Source organism: Protopterus annectens, chromosome 14.part0, assembly GCF_019279795.1.
Source record: "Protopterus annectens isolate FY-2018-M chromosome 14.part0, PAN1.0, whole genome shotgun sequence".
In the NCBI taxonomy this organism is placed as follows: domain Eukaryota; kingdom Metazoa; phylum Chordata; order Ceratodontiformes; family Protopteridae; genus Protopterus; species Protopterus annectens.
The window spans coordinates 71,977,866-72,005,465 of NC_056748.1; the positions used below are offsets into that span (position 1 = coordinate 71,977,866).

General features: G+C 42.8%; 1 protein-coding gene across 2 annotated transcripts in view; it reads left to right on the forward strand.

Moving 5' to 3' along the window:
* Nucleotides 1–27,600, forward strand: part of SLC25A16 (solute carrier family 25 member 16) — a 1,052,007-nt gene that overhangs the window by 733,846 nt on the left and 290,561 nt on the right. For both annotated transcript variants that reach the window (XM_044055779.1, XM_044055780.1), the window contains one exon: nt 12,864–12,930. In XM_044055779.1, the coding sequence (XP_043911714.1) occupies nt 12,864–12,930 (67 nt within the window). The remainder of the gene's footprint in view (nt 1–12,863; nt 12,931–27,600) is intronic.

Genomic DNA, 27,600 nt, shown 5'->3' on the forward strand with positions numbered 1-27,600 from the left:
CATTAATTCTGGATTTGACATAGCTTTGTATGTCAGGCATAGATCGCCTCGAAGTAGGCGGTATGCAACTGAGTAGAGCTGGAGTTTTTTTAACCGAGCAGTATATGGCATCTGTTTGAGACCATTGATCCTCTCGGTGAGATACTTTTGGGGTCTTTCTAATTGCTGCAGGTGTCGGGTAAGGTACATCCCAAAAGGGGCATTGTTTTCTATGATGGGCCTGATGAGGGATGAATAAAGGGGCAAGATTACCTCTCTTGATCTAGATGTGAAACACTTCGTGATGAGGTGGGCTATGTAGAAGGTCTTTCTAACCACTTTGGCAATGTGGTTTTCAAAGGAGAGATTGCTATCAACTTGGGTCCCCAGGTCCCTAATAACTTTCTCTATACTTAATGGGTTTCTGCCTATGTGGTAATTTGTGGGCACATTGTTTTTGCCAAAGGGTATGACTATACATTTTTTGGCATTTAGCTTTAAACCTTGTCTGATTTAGATGAAGACTGGTCAGATTTAGAAGAACCCAGACCTTCTCGTAATGCTTCGGAGAAAGAGGTTTTCAACGGACCTCTAAAAATCAACTTAATCTTTCTCTCCAAAAGAGCCCTGTGACTGAAAAAGTGACAGATTGGCAAGAACTCCTGGAGATGGACTGCTCCTAAACAGTGCACACAAATAGTATGCCTATCAGTAAGGGAGATTTGTTGTCCGCATTCCTCGCATTTTTTAAACCCATAGGGTTTTGACTCTTTGGAAGACGTTGTAGCAACAAGAACAGCAGCTAACAATCAGAATATATATAGTATTTTTTTTTATTCTTTTTAAACAACAAGCTCAATAGTTAACTAACAGTTGTTTATGAGAAAGAGAAAAGGATGGCACAGCCCTCTAACTTGGGCTATGCCCGGAGAGGAGAAAAAAAAGGGGGAGAGCCCTTTAACTTAAACGGGCTAAAGGAAAGGCAGCTCTGTCATTTAAACAAACTGACCTTAAAGGGATAACACAAAAGTAAACGAGAGTCCTCAACTAAAACGGGCTATTTAAAGAGAAGGCAGTATAGGGAGAAAAGGCCTAATGGAAAAAACGATGGCAGTAGCAGCATAACCACAGAAGCACCCCAAAATAAACAATTAACACAAGTTATTTGTAGAAATATTAAACAAGAAACAATTTTCCACAAAAAAAAGTAAGAAAAAGTCTACTTAGCCAGAGCCAGTAGGAAGAGCACCTGATCTTGGTTAGCGGCAAACGAGATCTGAGGAGCTCTGTTAGTGCATGATGAGATAGGGTTTAGCTAGTGGAAGACCTCCAGCTTGTATACAAGTCTGAGTCAGATCCAAGGACTGAGTCTGAACCCAACCTAGTAAGAATGAAGGTGAGAAAGAGCAACATTAATGTAGGGGGAATCTCACAGAACAAGAAGAGGATCAGATGCAGAATGGTAGGCAGAAAATAAGGGATTACCTCGATAATATGCACAAGCTTAGAAAAATTGCTGTTAAGCAACTGTTTTTGATAATAACAAAAACTTTTAGCACGGCAACTCAGGCAACAGAAAGTAGAAAGGGCCATCTCCAAACTTGGGGAGCCTGTAACAAAGAAGGTAAGGAGAGATCCTATTGAGATATTAGAAATAGTTCAGAAATTCTATGATTGTCTATAAAGCAGAGAAATGTGATCATCTCCCCACCTTCCTACTCCACAAACACTCTAATCACCCCAAACCAGTTGTATACAAAATAGTACGAGATGACCGTAACCTTATCCCACAATACCTAAATACAGTCCTAAGCCACTGCAACTGGGAACAAGTACGAACACTAGGGTTAGACCACGAAGTACTTCAATACTACCTTCTCTAACATTCTTAACAGTCGTGTTCCCAGCAGAAAGATCAGAGCTAAGGCCAACTACACACCCTGGCTAAGTAAGGACACTAGAGCCTTGCTAAAAGCCAGAGATAAAGCCTGGAAAACTGACAATAGCCCTAGCTCCAGGCAATATTATCAACAGCTTAGAAACAAGGCCAAGGCTGAATCCAAAATAAACAAACAAAACTTTTTTCTTAGTGCCCAAAGCAAATATTCAAAGAATCCACAAAAATTATGGCATGCCATTAACTCCCAATTAAAGACAGGCAAAACCACTACTCCATCATCCAACTCTACAGACAATACCCTAGACATAGCTTCTCAATTTAATAACCATTTTACTAAGTCCATCTTAGCCCTGTCCAGTCAAATAACCAAACATAGCCTACCTCAATCACAACCCAACCTACCCCACAGTACCCTCTCTTTCAGCCTATCACCTGTGCCCACCTCAGCTATCAAAAAACCCCTCATAATACTCAAACCAACCACACTGGCAGCTGATAAACATACCTGCTGCATACCTAAAAATGGCTAGTGAATCCCTATCGTATCCTGTCTCCATCCTAATCAACCGCTCCATACAAGAATCCTACATACCCAAACTCTGGAAAGTATCTCATATCATTCCTCTCCATAAATGAGGCAACTCCTATGACTTCTCCAACTACTGACCTATTGCCATCCTGTGCCCCCTATCTAAAATTCTTGAGAAATGCATCCACTTGAAGGTGATGATATTTCTTAACACACACAATCTCCTGTCTACCACAGTACACGGTTTCCGTCCACATCACAGCACTACCACCACCCTTCGATCCTTCACTAATCATATCAGCCTTCACAGGAATGATAACAAATATGTATCCGCCATTTTCCTAGACCTCTCAAAGACATTTGACATGGTCTCCCACTCCAGCCTACTAGACTCACTAACATCACTGTCCTTCACCTCCTCTACTATTGCCTGGTTCAGAAGCTACCTATCTGACAGGAAACAGTCTGTCCAGTGGAAAGGAAATCTGTCTCCACAACTTCCAACCACCATAGGGAGTCCCACAGGGCTCTATACTGGGCCCGCTACTATTTTCTGTATTCACAAATAATCTCAATAGCTTTACACAGCATGCCACACTCATTCAATATGCAGATGATTCAACCCTGATCTGCTCTGCCTCATCTCCCACCACCCTACAAACACTCACTCAGGATACCTTAATCTCTGTAGAAAAATGGATCTCCAGTATCCAACTAATTCTAAATCCCAAAAAAGACAAAATCGCTACTATTTTCCCCTAATAGATCAACCCCCCCTTCTTTACCATAACATCTAAGGACAGCACCACCATCTCCCCCTCTAACCACACCAAACTTCTGGGCATTGAAATTGACAATAATCTTCACTTTGATGTCCACATCTCACATACCATAAAAAAAAAAGCTAGGCTCCCTATACAGGCATAAGTCCTTTCTCTCACAAAAGGCTAGAGTCACTCTTGAAAAGCCACCTCTTCTCAACTCTATTATACGCAGCACCAGTCTTCACCCAGATCAGAAAGTGTGACCTAGACAAACTAGAATCATGCTAAAAATAAAATAGCCAAGTTTGCTACTAACTCAACCTGTAGAACCCATCACTGTACTGCACTAAAAGAACTGAAATGGCTTGAGTTACCACAGCTACTTAACTGTTACCAGCTGGGGACAGCCTACAGTATTCTCAAATACCTTGAAAAAAAACCCTCAATATCCAATCTACTTACTATCTACACTGCAAACCGGTACCTCAGATCTAGTGAAAAATCTCTCCTCTCCATCGCCAAGGCCAATAATATTGCAGGGGAAAGCACTCTACTCCCACACCGTTGCCAGAAATTGGAACTCTCTTACCCCATTCAATGTCCACTGCCCCCTCCATCTCTATATTCAAAAACTCCCTCAAATCACATCTCCTTAGTGCCTGGTTATGTACCTGTATCACATAACCTTACCCATACTGCTATTAACTCTCCAAATTGCTCTCTGATCACCTGCTTGATCTCTCATCACCTGCCTGCTTGTTCATTTGAAAAGTTGAACTTTTAACTGTAGAATTTACTTAATATATTTTCTTCTCTTGCCAATGTATAACTGACATTGTGATTTTACTTATTTTCTACACCATCATTTATTTTAGTTGTTGTTGTGTCTTTCGGCTTTTCCCGGTTAGGGGTCGCTACAGTGGAACTCCGGTCCGCTAATGATTGGCAGTAGATTTTTACGTGCCGAGTTGCCAGCCCTGATGCAAAACAATGAAGGTACGCCCATTCACGCATGTCTCCTGACAGAAGACGCTCTAGCTGAGAATTGTTTTTAGTTATTTCTTGTTATATTACTGTGTTCACCATATATGTTGTAACTTGTTTACTACATCTTATTTGTGTATTATACCTGCTGTAATGTTTTTGTGCAACTAGATGCTGGAGCTTTTCTCCCCGGGCCTCTGCTGAAAATGGACCTGGTCTAGTTGGAATTTCCCGGTTAACAAATGTAAAATAAAATAAATAAATAAAGGTGGGATGGAAAAAACTGATAAAGATCTGGAAGGTTTTATTTAACAGTATCTTAAGAGGAGGAGAAGTACCACCGTCCTGGGAGAAAGTAATGGAAGCTATAATACCTAAAGAGTATAAAGATCCATCAGGTCCAGCTTCATACAGGCCCATTTCAATACTAAACCATGATTATAAAGTGTTCATGTTGATAATGGATAAAAGAATGGCAAAAGTAATGCCAAAACCAATAGATATGGATCCGTTTGGGTTTGTGTAAGGGAGGCAAACAACTGACAACATTAACAGAACATTAATGATCCAGAGGGAAGCAGAATGTAAGAAAATACCATTGTAGTTGGTGGGTCTTGATGCAGAGAAAGCATTTGACAGAGTAAGCTAGGACTTTATGAGCAGGGCAATGAAAGCATTTGCATTTTCTGAAAAAAATATAAGGTTGATTAGGAGAATATTTGAGGGATCGGAGGTGAAAATTAAAGTTGGTGGGGTCCTCTCTGATCATTTTTGCTTGAACAGAGGAACCAGGCAGAACTGTCCTATTTCCCCTTTATTATTTGCATTATATTTAGAACCAAAGGAAATAAGGGATTCAGAAATTCAAGGATGTAATTGTTATGGAAATCAAGAAAAGCTGGCTTTATTTGCAGATGATATTATTTTGTACTTGACAAAACCAGAAGACATTACAGTGTTGTGGAGCATTTTGAGACGGTTTCATATATTTTCGGGATATAAAATAAATGAAGCTAAAACAAAGGCAATAGTGGTAAAATATGTATCCACACATGAACTGGTTCAGGAATACCTATATCTATGGGGACATAATAAAATTAAATATTTAGGAGTATGGATTAAAAATTATTCTAGTTTGACAGCTAAGGATACGTGGGAAGAGACTAAATAAAAGATAATACATAAACTGAGAAAATGGAAGCTTTGTTATATAGATATGGATCGTAAGATGCAAGCAGTTAAAATGTTTTAGTCTTTTTAGTCTTATACACATGTCAGGCATACTTTTATTAACCAGAGGAGAAGTTGCGAGTAGCAATTAATAAAAAGCTTTAGGACTTTATCTGGGAGGAGAAGACAGCAAGAGTCAAGTGGGATAAGCTGATTCTTCCAGTAGAACAAGGTGGATTGGGATTACCCAATTTGAAGGGGTATTTCAGAGCTACACAGTTAAGATGCCTATACATAGCACAAGCAGAAAACTATAATTTAAAGTAGAAAGGGATGATGATGGATCACTGGAGAAGCTCAAGAAACAAGGAGAAAAGTACAGTTGTGTACACTTACCATAAATGTAGATGTCAGAGTGTATTCACTGTTGCAGTCCTAACATATGGGTTATCCGGCTCCTGGTAGCCCTCAGTCGGCCCGAATACCAGAGTCCTTGGTATATGACGTCGGCTGCCGTCGGTTGTAAACTGATGTCAGAACGTCAGGTGTAAAGGGAGTCGGCCGACACCATTTCCTCAGTTTTTCTTGTCTTAACTGTCAGGAGCCCCCAAAAGAAGGCCAAACCAGGAAGGAAACACACTGGTAAAAAGCCTTCCAAAAAATAAGTAGTCTGTGCCTTAGGAAAAAAGGGGGAATGGAGGGTGGGAAACCAGGACTGCAACAGTGAATACATTCGAACATCTACTTTTATGTTAAGTGTACACAACTGTACTATGTTCTTCATGTTTCACTGTTGCAGTCCTAACATATGGGTTGATTCCCAAAGCCCAGGAAGAAAACAAAAGGGTGGAGGAAGAATCACAGATTAAGGATTGGTAAGGAGGCTTTGCAAAACTGTAGAGGCAAAACCAGCCCTAGACTTAGAAAACAAAGATAGGTTGTAATGCCTTGTGAAAGTTTGGACAAAGACCAAATGGCTGCTTCTAGAATGTCCTTAGTAGGCACACCTCTCAAAAAAGCTGCAGAGGTAGAGGCTGCTGTAGTAGAATGGGTCCTTATACCCTGTTGGGGGGAGGGGGGACCTTTCCATGCTGCAGGTAACAAAAATGAATACAATGAGCAATCCATTTGGAGATGGTTTGTTTGGAAATAGCTATACCCTGAGCCCCAGAACCAAAACTTATCCACAACTGCTGAGATTTCTGAAAGGGTTTAGTCCTATTTAAGTAAATTCTCAACTGTCTGTGCACATCAAGAGAGTGCAGAATCCTTTCCCCCTTATTCTGGGGGTTATTGAAGAATGTAGGCAGATGAATAGACTGGTTAAGTGTCAGACTGGAAACCACCTTAGGCATAAAGGAGGGATTAGTTCTCAGAGAAACCCGGTCTGTATGAAAAATAATGAAAGGTTCTACTGCCATTGAGGCTTGCAGCTCCGAAACCCTTCTGGCGGAAGTAATAGCCAAAAGAAAGGCTGTCTTCCATGAAATAAACTTTAAGTCTGCAGAGGCAGCAAGTTCAAAGGGAGGAAGAGTAAGCTTCTCCAGGACAAAATTAAGAACCCAAGCAGGAGTAGGAGCTCTTCTGGGAGGTCTAAGATTGCTAGCTCCCCTCAGGAACTGTTTCATCAAGGGGTGAGAAAAAATAGGTTGTTCAAAAGAACAATGAGCAGAAATTGCTGAAGCATGAATCTTAATTGAAGAAAAGGAAAGTCCACCATTAAGCAAACCTGCTAGATAATCAAGAATGAGGGAAAGAGAAGGTTGGGAAGACTCTTCTACTTTAGCCTGCATCCAAGAGCAAAATCTCTTCCATTTATCTGCATAGGATTTCCTGGTGCTAGGCCTCCTGGCCTCATGAAGAACTTCAACCACCTGCTGGGAAAGATTTAAAGTATTAGCCAGGCAGTTAAATGCAGAGTTTGAAGATGCGGATGAAGAAACTTTCCCCCTTCCTGAACCAACAAGTCTGATAGCAGGGGAAGATGCGAAGGCTGAGCTTGGGAAAGGCTGTGAAGAAGGGGAAACCAGTGCTGCCTGGGCCAATCCGGTGCTATCAGAATAGCCTTTGGTTTTTCATCCCTTATCTTTAGCAGCACACTGGGAAGAAGAGGCAGAGAGGGGAAGGCATAAATTGAGAGTTGTGTCCATGGGAAGGACAAAGCGTCCACTCTCCATGCTTTGTCGTGAAACTCCCTGGTGCAGAATGTTGGAGGGAGATGATTGGTGTGAGAGGAGAAAAGATCCACCTGAGGAGTGCCCCAATGCTGAGTGATGCGATGGAAAATGATCTTGTTCAGTTGCCACTCATGAGGATACAGAACATGTCTGCTGAATTGATCCACCAAGGAGTTTAGCCTCCCTGGAAGACACTGGGCTATGAGATGTATGCTCCTGGAAGCTGCTAAGGACCATAGTTTCAAGCTGTGTCTGCACAAAGGGTAAGAGTGAGCCCCCCCCCCCCGCCCTGCTTGTTGATGTACCACATGACTGTGGTGGTGTCTGTCCTGATCAGAAGAGTCCCAGAGTAGAGTAGGTCGTTGAAAGCCAGCAAGGCCTGCTGCACTATCATCAATTCTTTTAAGTTGATGTGTAGATGAATCTGTTGGGTGCTCCATGTCCCTTGTATGCCCCTGCCTTCCAGATGTGCCCCCATGCATAATCTGAGGTGTCTGTGATGAGAGTCTGGCTGGCAGGTGGTGGGCGGAAAGGCAGACCCTTGTTCTGAGAACAGGCTGTCGCCCACCAGAGAAACTCCATTTGTAGACAGGGAATAAGGGGAAGAATCGAGTCCAAGTCCTGTGTGTGTTGACACCAAAGGTTCTTAAGGTACCATTGAAGTTTTCTGATATGCAGCCTTTTATTATGGGAACATCAGGATACATGAAGCCATGAACCCCAGTGCTTGCAGGAATTGCCTTTCAGAGAGCTGGGTCATGCTTGCCAAGTTCTCGAAATAAGCCGACAGATCTTGTTGTTTGTCTTGAATGAGGAATACCATCTGGGTGGCTGTATTCAGACTCGCTCCCAGGAAAACAATCTCCCTTGTAGGAACCAACTGTGACTTCTCGTTGAGAGTGTAACCCAAAGGAGTGAGAATGTTCTTCATGAAGTCCAAATCCTTTTTCAACTGTTCTGGGGGGGTTTGCTTGAATGAGACAGTCCAGGTAAGGATAAATTTGAATGTTCCTCTGCCTGCAAAAAGCAATGGCTGGAGCCAGGCACTTTGTCAAAACTCTGGGAGAAGTAGATAAGCCAAAGGGCAGCACAGAGAATTGGAAGTGTTGCACCCCAGCCCTGAAATGAAGAAACTGCCTGTAATTTTCCCTTATTGGGATGTGCAGATAAGCCTCCTTGAGATCCAAAGTTACCAGCCATGAATCCTTGCCCAGGATTGGCAGTAACTGTTGAAGAGTGAGCATCTTGAATTTGGGAATCACCAGAAAAGTGTTTAGAATAGACAGATCCAGAATAGGGTACCAGGTGCCCCCTTTTATGGGTACCAGAAAAAGTCTTGAGTAAAAACCTAGGCCTGCCTGATTTGCAGGAACTGGCTCTATAACCCCCATAGTCAGTAGAGAACAAATGTGATTCTCTACCTCTGCCCTGAGAGTTCTGGGAATGTCTGGGTAACCTTGTAGAGCAGGGAAAGTGTGAAAATAAAACTTGTAACCTTGGTTTATTATGTTGAGTACTCATTTGTTGTCTGTGATGGTTGACCATACGAAGACTAACTGGTAAAGGACACAAGTTGATCTAAACTGCAAAAGGCATGGATCCTTAATACTCCACACTAGATATAGACCAAGGCACTCAGAATGACAATAATGTGTGATGGTTGACCATACCCCTGCGAACTTGGCTAACCTCCCCCCCAAATTAAACCCTGGTCCCGCAGAGGTAGGCACAAGAAGGCTGGAGTCATTGAGAATGCTTGCTTTGGGAAGCTGGCTTAGAACTCCCTGATTTAGCAGCAGAAGGATGCCATTGTTTAGTCCTTTGAGGGGCAGAAACCTGCCCTCTGGAAGATCTGAAACCCCTAGGCCTAGAGTGACCCTGCTTGCTAGGATCAGGGAAAGACCAGTTCTTGGAAGCATAAGGCCTACTAAACCGAGGAGGCTGAACCTGAAGGAAATATTTTACAGCTTGCATAGATTTCGCCTTATCCTCCAACTTTTTCAGTACCTCCTCAGCCTTGTTACCAAAAAGGTTGCCTTTGTGCAAAGGAACATCCAGCAATTTAGATTTTACTGGTTCAGAAAGAGGCTGCTCCCTAAGCCAAGCATGCCTTCTAATAACAAAACCAGTGGCTGCTGCTCTGCAGGAAAGCCTCCAAGGTGTCAAAACCACAATGAAGCGAATGCTTATTAACCAGGGTGGCAGAATTTAGTAAATATTGTGAGGCGTTGTTCTCTGACATGGAAGGAATTTCCCCAAGCTTAGCCTTAATAGCTTCCAAAGTATGCTGCTGATATTTGAGCATGTGAAAAAGATAATTCACAGATCTAATGGCAAGGGTTGCAGAGGAATAAATCTTTTTATCTGTCCAAGGCCCTACACTCTTCATCAGAAGGTACAGGGTTTTTAGCAATTGTAGCCTTAACACCCTTGGGACCTTGAGAAATAATCTCAGCATCATCAGTACGGTTTCGAAAAAGAAATTGATGAGAATCAGGAACCCTGTAATACATATCGGGTTTTCTGGGAGCAGGAGGAACAGAATTAGGAGTTAAAAAATTTTCCATGAAAACATCATCCACAACTGCCAAAACAGGAGGTATAACCAGAGGTTTATGCTGTAACAATTCTAAAAATTCCCAGATCCTCTACTTAGACTGAGGGAAATCCTAAATTTCCCATTTAAAGTGCTCCCTAAGAGTATTCAAAGTATCCCCAAAGGAAAAATCTTCTGGAGGGGAGGCAGAGGGGATAGAATACTCAGCATCAGAATCCTCAAAGTCAGAAAAAAGTTGAGAATTTCTTTCCTCACCAGTAGAAATACTGGAAACCTCAGAATCTGATTCAGACAAAACATCAGAAGACAATTCCCTAGCCCTCTTGGAAGGGGGGGGGATGAGAGCCCTTAATAAGGGTAAGAAGATCATCAGCCATATTTACCAACTGGGACTGAGGCACAGGAGAGGAGGCCAATGCCCGCTTGTGGGAAGATTTGCGGCTGAAAGGTTTACTAGTATTCCGTAGGGACTCGGGAGGCCTAGCAACTGCAGAAGTCTGAACTAAGGTAGTCTGTTTGGCTCTGGTCTCATATCGAAGAGAAGAGGCGTCAGAAGCCGGTGCCTGCATAGCGGCTCTGGACTCATCTGAGGTGGCGACAGTTGGAGGGTCTGCAGGCAAGATAGCAGCCTGCTGCATGGAGGACTCCGTAAAGGTCTCGGCAGAGGCCTGTGGCTGAAATTCTGCGGACTGTAGGGGCTGCAAAAGCGTCTCACTAGCTACCGCTGGGCCAACGACCAATTTCACCAGCAATAGGCAAGAGGGGGACAAAATGTATTGAAGAAAACTGGCAAAGGAACCAAGGTACTGGGAGCAAATAACTAGAGAAGGAAAGATGATAGAACGGGATGATGCCAAGAATTTATTTGGACTGGGAAGATGCCAAGAATTTATTTGGACTGCAGGTTACACAGATTGCCTTCCCTGTCAAGGACTGATATCGTACAGGCAAAGAGAAAGAAGTAGGGAGGTCAAAACAAAAGACCAGCACTGGTAGAGTTTTCAATAGAATCTAGAGCAGAAGCGGACATTAAAAAAGGAATATTTAGTAGAGCATATAAAATATTGCATGATAACTATAAGAATCAACTAGGATTGTATTTATATAAATGTATGATTGCCTACGTAGTAAGTGCTGGTTTAATAAAGTTGTTTCTTGTTTAAAAAAAGGCAGGGATTGAATAATTTGTGTAATATTGCTTAGGTTATTGATGTATGGCAATATAGGTAAAGTGTAATGTCTGTCATGTAAATGTAGTTTGATAACTTTTATATGAATGTAAATTTGTCTATTATCACAAGTGATAATTCAATAAATGTCTTTGGGGGGAAAATCTGTAATCATTTTCTACAGTTATTGTCATGAAGTATACATATACATTGAAACAATTTTCATTCACTTCAACATTACATATATTGATTTTCTGTCTTCCTTTTAACCTCACTTCTCTTCCTCAGTGTTGTTCTGCATTCTTTGGTGTAATGCAGATTATGTTTATTATGTGAAATGTGCTCCTTCCCTTTTCTAAAGATCCCAGCTCTGCTTATTTAATTTACTTCGCAATATTCAGTTTAAAAGAAGCCAGGAATTGAGCAATGAATGTAATACTGACAATTGTAACAAATTAAATTTGTTAGAAAACATTATGTATGCAGCATGAAAAAAACAATGGAAATATTACTGTGGTGTTTTTTCTTTTCTATAAACATATTTTATTCCTGTCATACTTTAAAATGGGATGATTCAATAAAAATATTTAAAATAAATTCATTTCATTGTTTAATGTAAGGTTAAATGGTTTTCTATCAGGTCTTATTCTTCTGTGCTATGGAACCCGCTTGGCATCATATTAGTTTGGAAGAGAAAAAGGTCATAGTTTGTGGGTTGAATACCCTTTATTTACCATCATGATGTGTGCTTCTAACTTCTGTTTGTGTTCTTTCCTTTTCCCTTCATGACTTCTTCTGTTTGGAATTTGAGTGTATGCAGGCGGTGTTGTTTTCTTACATTGTGATAAATATGAAAGTTTACTGAGTGCAAGAAATGGAAATGATAATGTTTAAACAGTAGAATTACTAATGTAGATAGCATATGCATTGGGGTGTTAAAATAATTGAACAAACTATTTTCATTAGTTTTTTTCAAGCTGTATGGTATGTCACAAGATCTTTTTTTTTCAAACACCTTTAATGAATTATCAGTTGTGACACAGGCAAATTTATATTCATATAAAAGTAATCAAACTATATTAACATAAACATTATACTTCACATCTGTTGCTATATATCATATAACCTAAGTAATATTACATAAGTTATTCAATTCCTGCGATTTGCTTTAAAGACACATCTTCATTAAACCATCACTTACTGCATAGGCAATCGTATATCTATATAAATGAAAACAAATCCCACCGACACAATCCTAGTCGCAAGCATTTTATATCACAAACCATACTGATACTCTCTCAGTTGCAGACATTGTGCATCACTTAGAATCTACCCACTCTTTCTCACTCAAATGATATGTCACAAGGTCTTAAAGACAAATTTTAGTGGTGATCAAATGCAGATGTAACTTTATTGTAAGTCCATATTGTATGTTGGTGTATTTCACTCATTGTGTACATGTGCGTTATCCTATGGTAGTTGCAATGTGTCACTCATTTGATTCCTTCATAGCAGCAGGACACAGAAATCGGAATGTATTATTTTTCATCTCTAATTCAGACTCATTGTCAAAACGATTTCCTTTTATTTCTGTTTATTCTGAAGGCTTACTCATTTTCACACTTGTCTTTCAGGAAGGTGGTTTTCCAGGATTTTATCGGGGGCTGACACCTACCATTATTGGAATGGCTCCTTATGCAGGTAGGAGTATTATTTAATTCTGCTAGTTACTCAGTAAAGTTTATTCATTAAAATTTTTAGATGGTTGTATTTTAAATATGGTTTCTGCCTTTAATTTCTCCAAATCTTTTGGGTTTCTAATACCATGACAGGAACGGACCCCGTTCCTAAGTCAAAGTATAATTAAAGTTCATGAAATTAATATCGTTTCAATGTTTGATGTCAACCAGAAGCGCTCTTTGCAGCACTTGCATTGTGCCCAGTAATAACTCCTTTTGCAATTTGTATGTTGTTACATGTATTGGTAACATGTCTAAATACGATTGCAGATTCTTTTTTATAAGACCCGTTGCTCCTACTACTATTGGAACTGTCTGGGTATCTTTCTTCCACATTGGTCTCATTTCTGCTTGATATTTTATGACGTTATGTCTCTCTGTACGCAAGACAGTGGAGTCAGTGGGTGTAGCAATTTCAATAATCAATGCTACTTTTGTCTTCTTTTCTTGGATCACTATGTCTGGTTTTCTCGCATCTATCTTTTGAACTGTTGGTAAGGGGTGATCCCATGTGATGTAGACTTCATTTTCTGTGATGCTTCATGGCTCGTTTCCATGTTTTTTCAGCTACTTCAATAATAAAATGTCTGCACAACCAGTGCAACAGTCTTGATACATTATTATGCCTATCAGCATACAGTCCTTCTGCCATTAGCATATCACAACCATCAATAAGGTGTGCGACTGTTTCCAATTCTGTTTTACAAAACTACATTTGTCTGTTTCTCCCACATGTTTAATGGACTTTTTAAACCAATGTGTACCGTAGCCCACTGTCTTGGACCGCCAATGTTAACCTTTCAACTTTTGGTTTGAATTCTCCTCTCCTTAACCATTGCTGCATTCGTTCCTGATCAACATGATGTTCTTCCAGGAGTTTTCCATACTTGCAGCTATATTTATGCATTTTCCACATTTATCGCCTTCTCATCAGATTCTTCACCTTGTATTCTTTTGTTTTTTTGGCACATTCAGTTGCTGCCTGATTTTTATCTACTTCTGGTTCGATTTCCACTGCCGCTTGACACCGATATACATCCGCTAGACTAAGCAGGGAAGTCATCTTTGATTTATTCTCCTCATGTTTCAAAACTTTCACTATACTTGGGTCTTGTGAGGTCAGCAGATGTGTATGCAGTCCCACAGTTGCAGATCTAACATGTAATCAATTTCAAGTAGGCCCATACCTCCTTCAGAACGGGGAATATATACTCTTGGTGTGCACTGATTTTTACAAATCATTTGATGACCATGAAGCATCCTTCTTGCTTTCCTATCTAATCTGTCCAACACCTTTTCGAGCCAGTCAATCACTCCAAAACTGTAAGTTAGGACAGGAAGAGCAAATTGGTTAGTAGCTTGAATTTTGTTCCTAGATGTCAACACTGTTTTCAGGATTAATTTAAGTCTTGTAAAATATTTCTAACTAAGTTTTATTTGCATTTGTTCATGTTTTATTGTTGATCCTTCTTCACTTCACAAAATTCACAAATATTTATAAAATCCCTCTTGCTCAAGGTCTTTTATATCACATTCTTGTCCCAAAATGATGTTTTCTTGGTGCTGCAGCTTTCCTGCTTTAAAGGTTGCTTTTGCACATTTATCAAGACCAAATAACATTATTATACCATCTGAAAACGTTGTGCTTTCGGTTCCTCATCTGATGAGCTATGCAGTTTTAAATCATCAACAAAGAGAAGATGAGACGTCTTCACACTTGTTGCTTTCCAGGAGCCAAATTATAGCTATGACCTAAGCTGTTAAGCAGACAGCTTAATGGGTTTAGGGCAAGGCAAAAGAACAATGGTGACAGAGAGTCACACTGGAATATCCCCCTTTGAATTTTTATCCCTGGAGTAATAATTTGTCCTGTATCATGGCTTAACTGCAAAGTAGTTTGTCACAGTTTCATGGTCGCTGTAATGTAGTTTATCAGTGTAGGGTGTATCATACATTTTTAAGCACTCTTTTTATCCATGAATGTGGGATACTGTCAAATGCTTTTTTGTAGGCAATCCATGCCATACTTAGAATCATTCCCAATTTACAGTTCTCCACTATGACTTTAACAACAGGACATCTCTGTTAAGTAAAGGGATGATTTCTTATTTGCTTCTCCTACTCACTGGAAGACTGTGTACTGAAGTTGGATATCCCAGCGTCTCACTGATCCCACCACATATATGTGTGCACACATACATACATACATACATACATACATACATACATACTGGTTCATAGCTGGCGTTCATTAGGTGAACATCTTCAAATAATGTAGTTTAACCCTCCTAACAGGAAGAAGTGTCCCAGACTAACAGCCATACTCAGGCTTGAATTAACCTGTAATGATAAGTTATCCATGCTGAGACACACAGTAAGATTGTGCTTCTGCTTACAGTAAGTGCTGTCTGTTTTTGTCTCATCTTTATTCCTCTCCCAGATGTAGAAAACAAATTAAATGCTTTCAGAAAGCATCATGTCATAGCCATTGAAATGGCTTGAATGTTTTATAGTTCTTATCAGCTTGTGTCCACAGAAACATAAGAAACAGATGCACAGTTGCCTTCCATTACAAGCTTTTCATGTTACACTGTGAATATTTATTTGCTAGAGGAATACTTTTCATTATATTCAGTGATGTCCTTCCAAATCACTGTTGCAGTGTTCTGTACATAAGGGATCTCATAGGTTCATAGGTTCATACTAGGCTATCTGCCCGAGGGCATTTATAAGCCTAGCCCATTGTTTTGTGGCTTACGCCACCCCTTTAGTATGGGGAACTATACCCATTATTTTGCTGTGCCTCTGTCGAGTAGTGACACTGAGGTAATTCCTGGGGTATATCTGCGATCTCCCATCCATTGGTCAAGATTTCTCTTGAACAAGGCCAGCGAGGTGCTCTGCCTCACATGTACCGGGATTTTGTTCCACAGCATAGGGAGTCTTTGGGTGATGAATCTATCCCTCCAGCACGTCCTATTAATAGCCGTGTCGAGGTTTAAGTCTCCCGCCTTGTGGCTCTGATGGATCTAGATTTTTGAGGTGAAGCATATTCATCAAATCTGGGTTTGACATGGCCTTGTATGTTAGGCAAAGGTCACCTCTGAGCAGCGTTTACTGAATAGAGCTGGAGTTCTTTCAGTCGGGCAGCATAGGACAGATTTTTGAGACCCTTTATCCTTTTGGTGAGGAACTTTGTGGCCTCTCCAGCTGCTGCAAGTGTCGGGTCAGATACATTCGAATGGGGCATTGTACTCAATCATTGGTCTGATGATTGATGAGTAAAGGAGACTATGACCTCCTTGATCTAGATGAGAATCCCTTCATGATAAGGTGGGCAATGTAGAAGGACTTCCTAACTTCTTTAGCTACATGGGTGTCGAATGACAGACTACTATCAACCTGGGTCCCCAGGTCCCTGATAACTTCTTCTGTGCTCAGTGGATTGCCACCTATTTGGTAGCTAGGAGTAACCTTGTTTTTCCCGAAGGGTATGACTATGCATTTTTTGGCATTTAACTTTAGGCCGTGGCTCTGGCACCAGTTATCCGTTTCTGTGAGACCCTTCTGAAGGATATCTGTGTCAGATGTGTTTTCTACTATGGCCCAGTTTGCAGTCATCTGCAAACTTTGTCAGCCATAACCCTCCTGTGTTTGCTTGTACTGGAAAAGTAGATGCCAAACAAGAGTGGGCCCAGGACTGAGCCCTGTGGGACACCACTTGTGACAGGTTTGAGTCTGACATGGCGCCAGCAACTCTGACCCTGTGGGTTCTGTCACTCAGCCAGTTTGCAACCCATCTTGTGATGTATGGGTTAACATTTAAGCTGATGAGTTTTTCAATGATACCCGAGTGGGGTATTGTATCAAGGCCTTAGCCAGATCGAGGTAGGCTGTATGGACTGCCTTTCCCTCATCAATGGCTTTGGTGACTGTTTCAAAAAGTCAACCAAGTTTAAAAGGCATGATCTGCCTTTGACAAAGCCAAACTGGGTTGGATCCAAAGTCTGCAAATTCCTATGTCTTTATTTATGAGGTCCATTATGATCCTCTCCATGGCTTTGCAGATAAGGCTTGTCAAGCTAATGGGCGGTAATTTCCAGGGTCTGTGGAGGCACCGCCTTTGTGAAGTGGGACCACAGTTGCAGTGCCACTCCTGGGTAATGATCCAGAGGTAAGACTTTGATTAAACAGCTGTCCTAGCTGTGGGTTTAATTCCTCATTGTCTTCGTGGAGCACACAGCCGCGGACACCATCGGGTCCCATGGATGCTGTGTTTTTGCTTTGGAGAGAGCAGTTCTCACTTGGGCGCTGGAGATGTTTGGGGGCTGCACTCATTTGGTATAGATATCTCCTTTGGGGAGGGGAGAAGTTTGCACTGAACCTGTCAGCCAGTATGTTGGCAATGTCTGTAGGATGAGTAATCTTCACATCATTTTGAACTAGTTCTGAGCATATCTGGGAGTTTCCTCCTAGGTTTCTAAGATAGCTAAAAAGGCCTTATGATTGTCTTTTGAGTCTTTAGCTATTTTTCTCAAATTTGCTTTGGATGATTTTATGAGAGCTCTTAGTTTTTACTTATAGTGATCAAGGGTGTCTTACCTTTTAAGGATTTTGCTCTATCTTGTAGTAGCTTCCTCCTTTGTTGTAGAGTTTGTTTATGGCTGGGGTCTACCAGACTGGACACTTGCCTTTGGTACAAAGAGTCTTTGTTTTGCTTGGGATTGCCTTATCCATGCAGTCCTGCAGGTGCTGGTAGAAGGCGTTTGTAAGTGATTCAGCGGCTTGAGTATTGTTTTCCGCGCTCGGGGCCTGAAAGGAGACCACACTAGTCTTTAGAAGTGTGAAGTCGGCTTTTGAGAAGTTCTTTACTGTGGTCTTTTTTATTTCAGGTGGGGTGGGATGAGGACCTCCAGCGAGATTAGTTTGTGATCTGATCTCACCAGTGAGGGGTATACTTCCGGTGTTGAACATTGTGCTCCCATGTTCGTGATGATGAGATCGAGTATGTTATCTCCTCTTGTGGGGATGGTGACTAGTTGTTCCATGGCATTTGAGTTTATGAATTCCAGGAACTTTTGGGCTAGGGTGTTTGGGCTTGAGTAGTGTTCCCAGTCTATATTAGGGTAATTGAAGTCACCTAGTATGATGGTGTTTGGTGATACATTTATCCCTCTAGTGTTTTCAGGAAGGCCATGTGAGTTTCCTGAGTTTGTGAGGGTGGCCTGTAACATGCTACAATTTGCAGAGCAGTCTTGCCTATGGTTAATTGCACCTGGATGGTCTCCGATGCATCGTGCGTTGCCACCAGTCTTGAGGTGTGGGTGTCCTTGATGAATATGGATACCCCCCCCTCCTTTCTTGGTATTGTCCGGATTTTGGGGCCGGAACGCATGATATGAGGTAAAACCTGATAGCTGGGGTGCTCTCAGGAGCCTTGAACCAGGTTTCTGTCACCGCACAGACATCGATGTTCTCCATACTGAGAAGGGCCTCGAGTGCGTGCATTTTGAGATTTAGACTTCTGGCATTGAGCAGCATTACCCTTAGTTTTTTCCTTTTTGTGTTCTAGGGTGGTAGGTTTAGAATTTGAGCCTTGCCTAAAAAGGCACTATGGGGTGGCAAGAGCCTTTGCCAATATCCGAATCCCAGGGTGACAGGTGCAAGCCGTCCCTTGCTAAGCAGCGTGGCTTGTCCAGCATGTCATCCCAGGCAGACAGATACTGGATCCCCTTTGAATGACACCAGTGTTTAAGCCAATTGTTAAAGCTGATCATCTTATCTCTGTATTGTGGCATCATTCTTGGTGAAGGTAGGATACTGCTCAAGGTCAGGGTCATACCTGCCTGGGCTACATAATCAGAGAGCTCCTCAATGTCTCTTTTCATGTAGTCCAAGGAGGTACGTCTCAGGTCGTTTACACCAGCGTGGACAATGACTGAGTCATATTTGTACCTGCTGTTGAGAGACCTGAGTGCTTGCGTTATGTGGCGGATTCTAGCGCCCGACAGGCAGCTTACTGTGACCTTCTCCTTACTCAGACTGGTGAGCGGGACATCAGTGTGTCTGACTATGGAGTCACCAATGACTAGTGTGTCTGGCATTGTGTTTGGCCTTAAGGGCTGTGACTGTTTGACACTCTGACTGTGAGGTCTATGTGTTGCGGGTGTTGTGTTCTGAGGTGGTGGTTGTTTGGGTGTCTGCTTTGGTGGCCTCTGCTGTTTTGGTAGATTTTTGATCAGAGCCTCCGAGTATGTCTTTGTGTGTTTATGTGTATGATTTGAGGTTGTAATGGTACTATGTGAGACTGGGTCTATAGTGTGTGTGGTAACCTTCTCCAGCCAAGGACAGTCCAAAGTCCGGCCAGTATACCAAAGCTTTACATTTTATAGGTGTCGTATGTCATACACACATGCTGCCTGCATAAGGCGTAGGGCATAAAGGTGATGTATGGATGCAAACACTCTGAACTTCTTTGCCACAAATCTTAATGCCATTATCGAATGTCAGTCTGAACAAACTGTGCTGATTACTAAGAATTCTTCAGAGAAGTGCCCCTTTGTGGTTTCTTCTCTACATATTTTTTTTGTTTCTTTTCATCCCAGTACTTTGGGTTTGGCTGTTGGCAAGTAAACTTATCTCATCCTGGATTTCTAAGGTTATTTTTTGTGCTGTTCCTTTCATGTCAAGAATCTTTCTTCCTCTGTAAAGGCACATTCTACTGTGGCAGTTGCCTCGTTTGGTGTCTTTTTCAAGGGTTTGGATACTAATTCCATCCTAGAGGCTGCTATGTGGTACTCTGTCCATGCTATCACTAAAAATTATAACCTGGATGTTGTTTCCAGGGCCAGGCTGGTTTTGCCAGTGCTATTTTGCTTGGGTTTGTTGATGGCTTTTCTGTTCCTTCCTCCTCCCAGCTTTTTTCTTAGCTCTTATATTCTCCCTTATGTAAAGCATACTGCAACAGGGATATGGAAGGACATGGCATAGCTCTGTAAATTCTTACCATAATAGTAGATGTCCTTCTCTTCACTGTTGCAGTATTCTGTCTCTTCCCCCCTTTCCACTCTGTCATGGCTCTTGTCCCTGTGTTTCTGTTGTCATCCTGGCATAGGGGATCCTTCTTCTTTCCTTCGGTCCTTTTTCCTTCTGGATGTACATGTTTTCTTGGGCCCTGAGGATATTCTTTCCTCCTGGGACAATTCGGTTCTGAGTGTTTGCATCTGTATGTCACCTTTATACCCTACACCTTATGCAGAGACCATACACGTGATGTACAGCACCTGTAATAGCTAAAGGCTTTGGTATGCTGGCTGGATGTTGGGCTGTCCTTGGCAGGCAATCTCATATTTAAAGAATATTGTAACAGTGAAGAGAAGGACATCTACTATTATGGTAAGAATTTACACAAATATATTTTCTTTTATTTACCTGCTTCCATTAACACTTGATCTGATATTGTCAGTTTTTATTCTGTTCTCAATTTATGGGTTTGGATCGGATTCCTCGGATCCAACTTTGCTGTTGTTTAAGCTTGTGGCAACCAAAAACTCTCGAGCTTCTCCTTTGCCCACAGTGCAACAACTCCAAGTACCTGAGATCCCATTTGCCGCGTAGAGTGAAAGACGTGCTTACCAGTACTCTTGATTGTTTATCAAAATTAATATTTCTTTATCTAAACTTCTTTAATTTTTTGGTCTGTTTACTCTCTACTCCCCCTTGCCTATTCTTTTCTTTTATTACACTTTTCTCTAAATTAATTTACCTTTTTCTCTTGTACATCCCGTACTCTTGAATACTATTGTTAGTATTCTCTCTCTCTCCCCCTTTCACTACCCCCTCATGCCGTTTCTACAGTTGTGTAGCTTTAAATTACCATTGCTGGTCACCATGTGACTGTTTAAAAAAAAAAAAAAAAAAGTTATTGCTTCTTTACCTTTCCGCTAACTTCTGATCTGATATTGTTAATCCTCATTCATTCCTTACACATGGGTATCGGTTCCGAGCTCGGAACCGAGCCAGCCATTTTCCAAGCTCATGTCAGCTTCAATCTATCGAGCTAAACTCTTACCCACAATCCTCCCCTCCCTGTTACCTTAGATTTTGTTTGCCGCGTTGCCATCCGGTCGTGTCAAGCTACTTCTCTTGAGCTAAGTACAGTCAATTGTTGTTTAATTGCTTTACAAACTACTTTTCTGTCAGAAAAGTTGATATTTTTATTGTCTCTTGCCCTATCGCATCTAGCGTTCATAATTTCCTCAGGTTTTTTCTGTCTTTTACTTATCTTTTTTACTGCGAAGTAATTTTCTCTTTACCATCGTTGGTAATCCTTTTCTCTTTCTCTTTCATACCTTCAGGTACTCTCTTGTACCATTGTTGGTACTTTTCTATTAGTTAATATGGCAGGTAAAAAAGGTAGTTCAGGGTTTAAGTGGTGTTCTGATTGCGGACACAAACTGCCTACTTCTGATGCACACTCTTTATGTGTTTATTGTTTGGGAGCTTCCCATTTATCTGTTGAACCACCTTGTACTATTTGTGAGAACTTTCTAATAGGACTTTGTTAGAAAGGAAAAATAAGCTGATACTGAAGGGACTTCTAAAATCTCCCTTTTCAGAGGCTATTTCTGGGTCAGAGGTCTCAGCCCCTCCTAAAGCCCATAAAAAATGGATGTTTCTTCTAAGGCTAAATCCTTGCCTTCATCCCCGGCTGGGGACTCTCACCAACCAAAACCTAAAAAGGCTAAAATTTCAGCTCCGGAGCTTTCTTAGTCAGCCCCAGTGTTTTTGGTGCCCAGACCTTCGGCACCGAGGCCTTCGGCTCCATTAGTGATTTTGGCTCCATCCTCTCCTGCAGCCTTCTACATATCAGCACGGTTCAGACCATTACCACTGTATCGGCACCGACCGTTCAGTCGGCACTGAGATCTTCTTCCGAACCGAGGCCTTTATTGTTGACTCCCGTTTTGTCGGTTCCAGCTTCGGCACTGACAGCCACTTCAGCACTGATCCCCGTGTCGGTGCAGACAACAGTAGTCCAGTCTGTCTCGGCACCGTTGTCCTCGGTGCTGTCAGATGAGATAGGCACCAAGTCTGCTTCTTTTGTGGACAGGCCTGTTTCTCCTTCAGTCTCTGTGAGGTCCACTAGAAGCCTTTCCGAACATGATGTGTTGCGTCTTGTGGACCAGGCATTCTTGGCCAGAGGTATTCCACCCCTCAGAAACTATCCTTCCTTGGGAGGTGATCACCCATCTCCAAAGACACCTTCTTATTCTCCTCCTTCATTGCCTTTGAAGTCCATGGATATAGTACAGTCTTCCCCTTCTGTGGTTCCCTTTATGGATCTCACTAAGGAACTGCAGTTGCCTTCATGGCAGGAAAGCTTTGCAATGACCCAGGATGTCAGCTGTGACCAGCATAGCTTGCTGCTCCACAACCATCCAGGGACTCCGGGTCGGCAGGCTGAGCCACTTAGGGGAGGGGTGCCCCCTGTCCTAGACATACACTCCTCTCCGGGTGGACCAGCCTTCCAACTGATGGAGAAGGCTTTCGCTGCTGCTGGCGATACCGGACTGTCTATACCTCCGCCATCCTCTGGTACACTGGTTTCACAAGTCGCCCCTAGCGGACACTGGGTGCAAGGGCCTCAGGACATATTCCCTTAGGAATTCCCCTTTCTGTTGTCTTTCCCAGCTTCTCCCACTGAGGAGGTCCACCGAAAAAGTTTGTGCAAGAGGCAGCACGTGGACTCCACAGAGGAGTCCCTCACCAAAGACACAGATTTCGATGAGGGGGAAGGATCCCCTCGGTCACCCTCTGAGGTATCCTTTGGCGATAGCCTCGAAATCCTGAAACAGAGAGGTGACTGGCAGTCCTCTAATCCGACCCCTGAGGAATCTGTGTTCCTGCAGGCCTTTTGCGCCTGGCCTCCTACCTCCTGGGTTACTCCACCTGCTGATGAACTTGTCAAGTTCATCGTGCAGTGTGCTTGGAAGGCCCCTGATACCGTCAAAGCTATTCCCCGGAGGCCAGATAAGATCTTGTCCCCTCTTGCTTCGGATCCCCATTGGTCCAAAGGTCTTCCTGTAGATGCTTTGGTGATGGCGGCTGCAACAAAAAAGGATATGGCAGAAGAAGAAAGCCAGACTGTCCATCCGCCTGAGAGTCCTAGGCCCTGGACAGAATAGGGAAGCGCACCTTTGCTTCAGCGACCTTTGCTATCAGGTCCCTGAATTATATGGCACATTTTACCAGGCTTCAAAGGGATCTGGGAGCTCTCTGAAACCTTGGCTGGTGCAGTGTCTGATGAGGTTCGTGACAAAGTGGTCTCTCAGCTGGCCACCATTGAGTCTATATCTATCTCCTCTATGCGAGTGATATCTCACGCATCAGAAGCAGCAGCTAGAGTGGCGGGTTCAGCTGCGGTCTTGAGAAGACATACCTGGATGCGCTTGTGCAACTTCGCGGAACCTTTTAAGTCTTCCTTTCTTAATGCCCCCATTGAGCCGTCCTCATTGTTTGGGCCCAAAGTTAAAAGCACACTGGCCAGATGTGAACAGGATGGTAAGACCCTTTCTGCCATGGGTGTCCGTTATTCTTCCCCTCAACGTGCTTTCTCCCAAAATCAAAAGAGTGGGAAGATATGGTTCAAGAAATCTCAGGGTCCTTTCTGAGACACACAGGCCAAGTTCTCCCCAGAGGCAGAGGGGGAAACTCACAGGGAAGACGGTCCTTTCGGGGAAGAGGGGGACCGCGTAACCAGGGTTCCAGGGGATTCTTTCCCTGGTCAATCCTACCAGTGCTCCTGAAGAGCGGCCCAACCCCTTTCCTCTGGAGGTGGTTGGGGGACGTTTCTCCTTGTACCCTTCTACCTGGCTAACCATCACCACCGATCTTGGGTACAAAGGATCATAACCAGAGGTTATCATATCCCCTTCAATCTTTGTCCCGTCCCTTCAAAAAATGTTCCCGACGTTCCACCCAGTCAAAGGGAAGAAGCAGCACTAGAGATAGAAAAGCTGCTAAGAAAGAGAGTTGTCCAAATAGTCCCGCCAGACCTGATAGGATCCGGATTCTACTCAAGACTATTTTTGGTGCCAAAGAAAACCGGGGACTGGAGACCAGTTTTGGATCTCAGTGTATTGAACAAGTTTGTGAGAGTACAACTATTCTGGATGGTCACTATACAGTCTATCCTCCCGCTTTTGGAAAAAAATGATTGGATGTGCTCTATAGATCTTCAAGATGCGTACTACCACATAAAGGTGGACAGGCCATCAAGAAGATTTCTGCACTTCCGTGCGGGAGCCAGTCACTACCAGTTCAGAGTACTGCCCTTCTGACTCTCTACAGCCCCCAGAGTGTTCACAAAGTACATGGCAGTTGTCACAGCTCACTTGCGACTTCAAGGATTCCAGGTGTTTCCATACCTAGACGACTGGCTCATTTCTGCCCCCACCAGACATCTACTGGAAAAAGCCCTGGCATACTCTCTCCTCGCTGCTCAAAGGCTAGGCATAACCATAAACTGGCAAAAATCCAATCTCACCCCATCTCAGTCGACAGAATTCATAGGGGTTATCTTGGACGCAAAGAACTGCAGAGCTGCTATTCCAAAGCACAGAATTTTAAGGATAAAGCAACAACTAATTCCAGTCCTTTCAAAGGAAAAATCCACGGCTCACTCGGTTCTGCAGTTGTTGGGTTCCCTAGCAGCCTCCATCATTGTTCCCCTGGCCAGGTTTCACATGAGGCTTCTACAATGGCTACTGCTCACCCAATGGTATCCTTTTCGGCATCCTCTTTCAGCCATGATTCGAGTAACCCACAGGTGCAAACAGGATTTAAATTGGTGGATGACACACAATCTGTCAATATGGGTCTCGCCCCGTCTCCCTCCAGCAACCCAAGGCCACAGTGACCACGGACGCCTCCCTGATGGGGTGGGGGGGGGGTATGTCAGGGACAGACAGTCCAAGGCACTTGGTCCCAACTGGAGGCCCATCTGCATATAAATGTTCTAGAGCTGAGGGCGGTGCTTTTGGCGTTGCAAGCATTCCATCCCCTGCTGCCATCTGGGACAGTTGCGATTCAATCATTCAGCATGGCGGTGGTCTGGTACATCAACAAGCAAGGTGGAACCAAATCTTATCTCCTTTTGTCAAGAGGCCATGAGCATATGGCAATGGGTGATGGCTACCAACCGTTTTCTTCTAGCAACGCACATTCCCGGGAGTTCCAGCGTGATAGCAGACAGACTCAGCAGGTGCATTCTTCAACCTCACGAGTGGTCCCTGAATCCCTTGATATCGGCGGAGATCTTCCACCGCTGGGGCCATCCTTGCTGCGACCTCTTTGCATCCCTAACCAACTACAAATGCAGCAACTACTTCGCCCTGATTCCCCCTCCGGGACAGTCACCCAGGGATGCTCTAGTCCACGATTGGCCCTCAGGTCTTCTCTAAGCATTTCCACCCTTTCCTCTCATTCCCAAGTTTCTGAAGAAAGCCCGGTGGTTGAAGAGCAGGGTAATCCTCATAGCACCATATTGGCCCCGACAGATTTGGTTCCCATTCCTTTGGCCTTACCTACTAGATCGACCATGGATTCTCCATCCAATCCTGGAGTTGATCTCACACCTACAGAACCTGATTCATCCCAATCTGAACAGCCTGAAGCTAACGGCTTGGCTACTCCAATTCCCTTGATTGCCAGGCAGAATGATCTTTCTTTACCAGTGCCTGATATTCTCATTGCTTCTCATAAGTCTTCAACTAGAATTACTTAACTGAGCAAGTGGAAAAGATTTACCTGTTGGCTGAAAGATAAACAAGTAGACCCCTTTTCAGCACCAGTGTCGATAATACTAGACTATCTGGCCGACATGTTTCAATCGGGTCTATCAGCCTCTACCATTAGAGTTCATTTGGCTGCAATTTGTAATTTTCATGAGGGTGTCCAAGATTACTCTCTTATGTCCCATAAATTGTGCAAGACCTTCATAAAATGTGTGAATCGTATGAAGCCACCTTTTAGAGAACCTATTCAACCATGGCACTGGCACCTTTCGAACCAGCCTCTTTTTGGGACCTCAAGTATTTGTCATGGAAAACCTTGTTTTTGGTCGCTATTACTTCTGCCAGATGTATTTCTGAACTTCAAGCTTTATGTATCAAGAGTCCATACTTGATTTTTCATCGAGATAGTGTCTCTGAGAACTAATCCGTCATTTCTGCCTAAAGTGATCTCTGAAATGTCCATTAATCAAGCCATTGAATTGCCAGTTTTCTTTCCCAACCATTCAAACAGAGGAGAGTATTGCCTACATACCCTAGATATACATAGGCAAATCCGTTTTTACTTAAACAGAACTAAACCCTTTCATAAATCTGACCAGTTATTGGCCTTTTCTGGATCTAGATTAGGATCTGCTGTTGCTAAGGTCACATTAGCTAGATGGTTGAAGGACTGTGTGACCTTTATTTACACACAACATAATATCTCATTGCCTATTACCATGAAAGCTCATTCGACAAGGTTGGTGGCAACTTCTGCTGCCTTCCATGCCAGAGCTTCTTTGCATGACATCTGTGCAGCTGCAACTTGGGCTACACCTCATACCTTCATCACTCATTACAAATTGGATTTGGCCTCCAGGAGAAGAGCATCTTTCGGTTCTATGGTGCTCAGGAATGTCCTTCCATGAGACCCTTCCAGGAATTAAGGTAGCTGGGGACTCTGTCCCATGTGTAAGGAATGAACGAGGATTAACAATATCACATAAAGAAGTTATGTCTTACCATAACGTTCCATCTGTATTGTTGATCCTCGTTCAGTCATTACGACCCTCCCTCCTTCCCCCTCCTGTGGTTTCTAGTGGATCTCACCATCCAGTTCTCTTAGGTTATTTGACAATAGGTAGCCTCTACCGTCTTTAACTTGCAAACTCAATCTGAGGTAACAGGGAGAGGGGGATTGTGGGTAAGAGTTTAGCTCGAGAGTTTGAAGCTGATGCGAGCTATGGCCGGCTCGGTTCCGAGCTTGGAACCAATATCCATGTGTAATGACTGAGCGAGGATCAGCAATACAGATGGAATGTTATGGTAAGACATAACTTCTTTTTTTATTGGTTTAATTTTGGAGTTATGGCTGACAAGGAGAAAGGCCCTGCACGGTTCAAAAAATGCCTCAAGTGTGAGCATAAAATTTGTTTTTTTAGATGTACACACTTTGTGTGTACTGCTTAGGACCCTGCACGTACAGGAAGACTATGCCATATGCTATGGGTTTAATCCCAGAGTTATTACAGAAAGGAAGAATAAACTCATTTTCAAATTATTGCTTCCTTCCTCTTTTGAAGAGGCTTTATCTGAAGCTTCACCTGTAAAATCTAAACAAATCGTCATCTCTACTGAGCTCTTCCACTTCTTCAGGGGCATTGGATCAGTCTAGGAAAAGACCTCTATTGGATCCAACTCCTCCGTTTGATCATAAGAAGAGAAAATCAAAAATGTCAGATCAGACTTCATCCTTGTATATGAACCAAAAAAAAAAAGAATTATTGGCTCCAACCTCATGGTCGGGTCTGAAACACAGAAAGATACACTCATCGGAGCAGACTGCCTCAGATCAA